We start from the raw sequence: 7,788 nt of genomic DNA on the forward strand, positions 1-7,788 counted from the left end.
AATGAAACTGGAAGCCACGATGGCGTTTGTCCTGTTAGGAGACTTTGGTGAAGCCGACTTGTACGAGTAAACCTTTCAGTAAAAAGTAAGAGATTTAGGACAAGAATACAAAAATATTCTTGCATGCGCTTCAATAACTGGCAACAGAAGTACCCCAAGCTGCTTGTAGTCCTCTGCCGTGTTGCTGCCGGCCCATCGCCCCACCAGAGTCCACTAAATCAGAGGGGAAACCCGATTTTGACTGAAATCCCATTTATCCTCGTTAAGTCAAGTGGTTTCTAGGGCTAACCTGCAATCAAGAGTGTGGACACATGCCGTGAATCATTTATCGTGATGGGGAGGGAGTGAATACTATCTGGTACACAGGTGCTCAGTCAAAGAGGATCACATTTAACGAGATCTATTTATACCCTCTCACTGTGGATTAGGCCAAGAGAATGCCACACTGCTGCCCAATCAGGCCTCTTGTTGCTTTACCCTCTCCCTCCCCGTCCCGCCGGCCGTTTGCACCGCTTTAAACGCCTGTGGGAGAGAGCGGAGTGCCACTCGCGGGGACATTAAAACGACTGCTTCTGGATTACTTGCCAAAACAACCCTGCCACAGGTTACCTGGCCATGTCCGTCACGTTTGATGCCAGGCTGAGCTGTGGTGGAGGCACCTCTGTGGCCAGAAAGAGTGAGTGAGGAGGAGGGAGGCCAAAAGAAATAAAAACCATGTCGCTGTAGCAAAGCTTTAAAGGAAGGATAAAGAAGCCCTGGGCGATGATGATGGGGAGAAAGTAGGCCAGTGTTGTATGCTGTACTGCAGATGTGTGAGATTCCTGGAACGGATCCATAGGAGGGTTTACCCATCTCGCTTTATGCAAAACCCTCAACCTCGTCACACCATTGTGGAAATACACGTGAAATCTCCCACAAGCTACAAATAAAAGGTGTTTATCAAAGTTAGAGAAACTTTACATATCATTGGTTAAAGTATTTAATTTTACCTGAACATTCACTTCATTTCTACGCCGACCTAAATTACTGAAGCTCCTTTATTGTTACAAAAGTAATCCCAATCTGTCAAAAACGATTTCTTAGACTTCAGCTTGCTTACTTATTTTGGGTCCAGGAAGAGGCAAAAATAGATAAAAGCCTTTGATTCACAACACTGGGATACATCTCAGCATGTCTGATCCTGACCCACGGCAAACAAACAGAAAAAGCCATGATTCATCTTTTTTCACTTCTGTGAGTTTTGCTCTCTTGTCAGAGCTGTCAGGTGAGCTGACAAGGCAATGCCACATAAATCGCTGCTGACAAACCCGAATTCAAAGTCACTCATATGACACACGAGGCTATTAATAGTATTTAAAAAAAAAAACATGCTGCTTGGGTAAAAGCACTGACGACAGATTTTCTACATCTGAGGATGTACAGTAATTTAGTGCGCTGCATATTCAACTGTGTACCTGATGGTAATACGGCCAATAGGTCTGACATCTTGAGTCTACAGTTTACAGAGACTTGTTTCAATATCGTGAGCTTATATCAGAATAGTCTGATCATAACTAACAGGCCATGGGGGGGGGGGGGGGGAAGTAGTCCACAAGGAGGACAGTCATTCCATCCGATTTCATTTTAGGGAATAACTGGAAACCTTTAATGAAACTGTCCGTCTGCTGTGAACAGCTGTTAAACGTTAATCAATTATCACTTCAGCTTTAAAGTCAGCTCACAAACACACAGCAGAAAAACATGGCTGTGATCTCAGACTGGGATTTTTACAGCACGAGACTTTTCCAGATCCACTAAATCTGACAGCGGTTATCAAATAGGAAATATTATTCATGCACGATGTCGGAAAAAACAGCCAGTATTTCATGTTAAGCTGTTTTGCCGTATAAAATGGGTCAGGACGCGGATTAAAGATAAATATCAGTTATATCAGCTCCACCAAACCATACACAGAAAAACTGAGATCAAGTGGATTAGCTATGAACCAGTAGCTAAACACTCCGAATCACAGACACCAAAGAAACATTTTGAATTTAAAAAGTCAAAAGCATGGTATGAAGCATTCCCTCAGATGCAGTACTTTGTCCAAACAGCCACATTTCAAAGTGTGAGACAGAAAGTGCAACAACAACAATCAGTAGCGGAAATTTAAAAAAACAATCCGCGCTTCCACTTTCCAGCTCTTAAGTAACGGGGATGGCATACAGGGGAGTACACATCCTGTGCACGCAACATGAGACGGCCTAAACAATAAACTTTAAATTACCATTTGACTCACAAAGCAAATCACACACACACACACACACACACACACACACACACACACAATAGGCTAGAAGGCAACACCCAGCTTCTTATTCACGCTGGCCTCATGAAACAGCTCCGCTGACGTACTGTAAACACTATACCTGCAGTCACTCCTGTGGTAGGACAATACACTTTTTGCTCAGACGTAATCATTTCTGTATCCAACAAAGAAGCCCGTCTATAAAGCAACATACAATACTTCAAAGTGGTGTGAAGGTTTACCTCTTGGACCGGCGCAGACGGGCTCCACTGAAGAAATGTGGCATGTTAAAGTTGGACAGTACGGTCCACAGACTAGAATCAGACATCGTGTCCGAGTCATGCCAGAGAGAGAGGTGTAAAGGGGGCTTCTGAAGACCTAGCGAGGAGAAGCGACGGCTTTCGGGGTTCGGGGGGATGCGACCCCCGGAGCAGTCCTGACAAGTGCCCCTACAGCAGCTCTTCATGGGTCCAAACTTCCTCTGCACAGGCACATCTGCAAACAGCTGTGGCATAAACGCACCGGCAGAGAGGACGCCTTGTCCTCCTCTGTCCTCAAATGAAAGAGTAATCCAGGGAGGATCCTGAAAGGCACACAGAGCGTGTGTGTGTGTGTGTGTGTCTGTGTGATCCAGGTCAGGCGTCGACAGCCTCCACTGTTGCAGGGGAAACGACACCCAACACCGGCTGACTTTTTGTTTTCCCCGTCTCACTGCGACTGTGCTCCATATCCCTGCTCCCTTTGCTCAACATGCTTCATATCACGTAACAGGCATCTACCACTTCGCATCCTGTGCAGGGGGGGGTTGCGAGGCAGTGGAGGCGCTGCATCATCAGCAGACGCTGCCATGCACTTGCAGCTTTCGCAGACTGGCACCCCTCCAGACGTTCGGTGGGTCAGTGTATTCGGCAGGACCTATTTGAAATGGAAATGCTTCGCTTTTGCATGGATTTCATCTGCTGCTGCATAAATTATTCCCTCAGCCGTTCCCTGCACAGGCAGTCCCACTCCATCCATTTGATGGGTGCCTCACCACAACCTCATCACCTTTGATCCTCGACTCGTGCTTTCTGGTCGGCAGACGAGCAGCCAAACACAAACGGCTACTGAAATACAATGCAGATCTGAAGTTGAATCCTTGTTTATCCACTTATTGATGAACAAATTGCTTTCACTCAAACTGTGAAAAGTGACATTTCAGAGAAGGTTGGCGGAGCCGTACTCAAAGCTGGAGTTTTGTCAGTTCAGTGATGAATTTGACTTTGGAGTCCTGCATGTATGTGAGAGTTTAGAGTCAGCTGACCAAAGCGGCCTGTGGAGAGCAGACAGCATGACGACAAATTCTCTGAAGTAGCTGTCGGGGCTTTTTGCAAAATAATATTCCAAACGTCCATATGAACCATTACGAGCACAAATAAACAAACTTCAGGCAAAAGGCATCGATTACCTCGATCCAATGAGCGTTCCTCCACAGGAGAGAGCAAAGTTCAGCCCTGCAGACAGACACGTGGCTGTTCTGCAATAACAGAACTCAAGAGCTGCGATAAGAGCGCCGCCGTTAGTGTGTATGCGTGTGCGCGTGCAGAGTGTGAGGTTGCTGCAATCACATGATTGATGGAGTAAGGTATACATGTTACTTTCTCGATCCAGCTTCAAAACATTTATCAGGGCTTATCGGCCTCAACAGCAATAGAAATCGACCTCGTGAGCAAATAAAAACAAAGATAAATGCATTTCACATTAAAAGATCTGAAATAACCCGGTCTTAGGTTTAATATTTATTCATTTAAATGCCAAAAAACAACTGGTTCCATATTCTCGTGTGAATATTTTCTAGTTGTCTTTATCTCCTTTGTTCATAAACTGAATTGCTGAGTTGTGGACTGTTGGTGAGACAAAACAAGCTGTTAAAATATGTCAACTTAAAATTTATGAAACCAAGACAAACATATTTTCCTATTTTCTGACATTTTATGCACCAAAACCAAGCGGTTAACCGAATAATTGAGAGAGTAAGTGTCAGATAATGGTCAATAATTATCATTTCTTGAAGCGCTAGTCCCAAATAATTGTCTATACTTGACTCACTGGAGGTGCGTTTGTACAACATGTCTCTGCTACATTGCCTCATTGGCATGTCTAGCATGACAAATAACTGCCTCATTGGACAAAAGGAGGAACACGACCATGACCGGCACAACACCGTTGGTTCTACCAACGAGATAAAATGTTATCCGAAGCCATTTTGCCAGTATTAAGTCCCTGTGTGTGTGTGTGTGTGTGTGTGTGTGTGTGTGTGTGTGTGTGTGTGAGAGAGACTGTGAGTGGCTCAGTCCGGCTCCCCGCAGGCCACCGTGACAGCCTTCACTCTAATTATGGCTCTGCTCCGTTTCTGCGTTCTACATAAGAAACGACGGTTCGGATGGTTCAAAGTCAAACTTGCATGGAGCAGCATGAACAGGGAGGTCAGCGGCTGCACACACTTCACAAGCGGAACAATTTGGGTTTTCTGTAATCCAAAATTAAAATATACAAAAAACATTGACATTAGTTTTGCTCGACTAAGACATGAATTCACACAGTATGTGCAGTATGACATGTTTGCATACAGTGTTACTGTATTATCAGTCTGGAGAACTGTCAGAGCTGAAATATAATACAACGCTGCCGTAATGAAGCACAGGGAATAAAAGTAATTAGCACGAGCGGAAATCTGTCATCCTATAAAAGATCAGCATATTTTGTGAAATCACTTTCTTCTCTGATAAGCTGCTGATGCTGAGGGGTCCGACAGGAAAAGGCGGAGTCATCGAGCAAAAATGTTCAACCCAGGCTCAACTTTGCTGAACGCTTCTTGTGTTGGCCAATCAAAGACATGCAAGCACACGTGTGGTGGATTACTTTTTTTAAATGTTTAGCCTCACCATCGTCACAACGAACGACTTTAAAGTGAGGTTTTGGGTTTGAGTTTTGGGCGTCAGCTTTCAAACTCATGGATCTGTTACTCAAACTGAACTTACTTGATCATATTTCATGTCAACGGTACCTGAAGCAACAACCCCAAAGACGCTGTGATGTCAAAAAACTAAAGTCACATTAACTATGTCATGAAATTCTTCATCGAACAACCTTCCTCCCAAATGTAGATTAGGTTGTTGCAGAGTGCTGCTGTCAAACGGTCCTGTTGATGGTCCAACACTGTGGCATGTTAAAGGCTAATGTCCTCTATAGATTTAAGGTTTTTGAACATCTCCTCTCTGTACCTCGTGAATTGCTACATGATGGAATTAAAAACTGAAATTGTCAATAGATGAAAACATCTCCACATTCTTGTATGGAGCTGACTCACTTAAACGCTCTACTTCATTCTCTGAGAAAGCTGAGCAGAGGAAGAGAGGGTCAGAGGTCACATGGGTGGGTGTTTTCATGCTATTCATTGATACTGAAAATTCTTCAATATTGGGTGTTTTGAATGAGCTGGAGAGAAAAAAAAAATAATAAAAAATCCAAGTTTCATTCCAACTATTTGTCTTGACAAAATCTCGTCAGAAGCAGCTCGAATAAAACCAGCGGAGCTGCCAAAAAGTAGACTGTGAGTCTCTTCAGTCAAACGAGCTTTGCATTTCTTTTGATCCATTTGTCCAAAAAACCCCAGTAAAAACATAAACACCAGTTAAGCAACACAGAGCCCCAACAAGATGGCTTCAACCTTAATAACCTATTTGACAGTGAAACCCAAAATGAGGCTTTAGCATAAAAAACCAAACAAAGACACTCAGAAGAGGACGTGCTATCTCAGAAATCACTGATGAACACGAACCCTGTGGATTACAGTCATAAAAAGGGTAAAAGTCACAAAATAATCCGAAGATACCACACAGATTTTTAAATACTAATCATAAAATGGTGGAGATATGAGCAGTGAGCTTGCATAAGAAACCAGCTTTTAACCGGTTTCAGTAAATGAATCAATCCAGCCGGGATTCAGACAGATTGAGACCATTCTTCACTTTGATGTATTAAATCCTACTTAGCACATGAAAGAGGAGCATAAACCTCAGAACAGAGAGGAGCAAGATGGGGGAGGGGGGGGGAGACACTATTATTACATAAGCAGCGTCCTCTTTCAATGTCATTTCAATGGCACATGATTTTCGGGGGGTAAACGGAACATCCTCGTGATGGACGATGACTAGACCGACTATCAAACACGGCACCAACAGGCCTCTTTAGACACAACACAGGCTGAAGAGCTCTCGCTTACCTCCAGAAATGAAATGCGTGCAGCGGGCTGCACGGACTGCAGGGGCTAGTGGGAGTAGGGCTCAAGCTTCGGGGAGTCAGGCTGGAAGTTAAATGGAGTGTAGTGAATAGTTGTCTCTTATCACACACATGACAGAAACCCCCCCCCACCACCACCACACACACACACACACACACACACACACACACAGGTCTGTCACGTGCCCACATGAAGACAGCTGCATCATGAAGAGTAATGATCCCTGTCAGGTGAACCATAATTGTGTTTAATTAAAGAGCAGGTTCCCAAGGTGTTCTTCTGGTTCTTTTGTTTGACGTTGGGGATGCTTCAATTTAGACTAAAATCAAAGAAGACGTGCTCAAAAGCTACAGATTATGACGAGAGTTACAGATTAACCTAATTTCACACACTGTATAGTTGTGATAAGGTTCGACATATCTGAATCATACACAAAGACTTTCACTTCATTGCGTGACGTCATGGATCGAGCCCTTTTTTTTTAACTGAACAGTGGCACTGCAGAGCATGCGGTCACATAGAGGTGAGTAACTTTACTGCAGATGCAGTCCAAAACAGACTTCTTAAAGGATAAGTCTGGTGATGTTTCTCTTATTTTCAAGACATTCCCTGAAAAGACCGAACCAAACTATGACTGTATCCTACAAACGAGAATTTTATGTTATTTATATGTTATTCCTTTGAGCCATAGAGCTTCATTGTTGTCCAAACACTGTTTAAAAAAACCCATCAATGAGCCTCACTGTTGCACTGGGCGACATGTTCCTTCATTAAGATGAAGGAACACTGTAGTTTATTTTGAGTCAACTCCTCATGCATCATCTTGCAGCAGTAAATACTCAAGAAGAGAATCTGCTGGTGAAAATAATGCACAAATGCACGCTTTCCTCCTTTTTGAGTAATATTAAATTAGCCGGTTGTGTGCAGTCTTTCTGAAGAGTGAAAATATACAAAAATATGAAGATAAAGGTCTATGGTAGGAACCAATGGGCTCAGGGGTGAGAGCCACAGACAAGGAGGTCAGAAAGTATTGAGAGACGCACTCTCATGCTGTTGGTTTTGGTCTTTTCATGGGATTTGTTGACAATCATATATATATATATATATACATATACACATACATACATACAATCTGCATAAATAATGGGTTTTAAGCAAATTTAACATAGTCCCTGATCAATTTGTAGAGGGAACCATAAATACCTTGTTGACCTAAATA

General features: G+C 43.3%; 1 protein-coding gene across 10 annotated transcripts in view; it reads right to left on the minus strand.

The window, feature by feature from the left end:
- mast4 (microtubule associated serine/threonine kinase family member 4) overlaps positions 1 to 7,788 on the minus strand; it is a 78,166-nt gene that overhangs the window by 27,254 nt on the left and 43,124 nt on the right. For 2 of the 10 annotated variants that reach the window (XM_031860320.1, XM_031860317.1), the window contains exon 1: positions 2,530 to 6,644. The exons of 6 other annotated variants lie outside the window; for them this stretch is intronic. In XM_031860320.1, the coding sequence (XP_031716180.1) occupies positions 2,530 to 2,801 (272 nt within the window). In that variant the 5' untranslated portion in view covers positions 2,802 to 6,644. Of the gene's footprint in view, positions 1 to 2,529; positions 7,575 to 7,788 lie in introns of those variants that run through there. 2 more of the 10 variants (XM_031860321.1, XM_031860318.1) reach the window with 2 other exon arrangements.

The sequence above is a fragment of the Anarrhichthys ocellatus genome, unplaced genomic scaffold (assembly GCF_004355925.1).
Source record: "Anarrhichthys ocellatus isolate YVR2014 unplaced genomic scaffold, GSC_Weel_1.0 scaffold23, whole genome shotgun sequence".
Lineage (NCBI taxonomy): Eukaryota > Metazoa > Chordata > Actinopteri > Perciformes > Anarhichadidae > Anarrhichthys > Anarrhichthys ocellatus.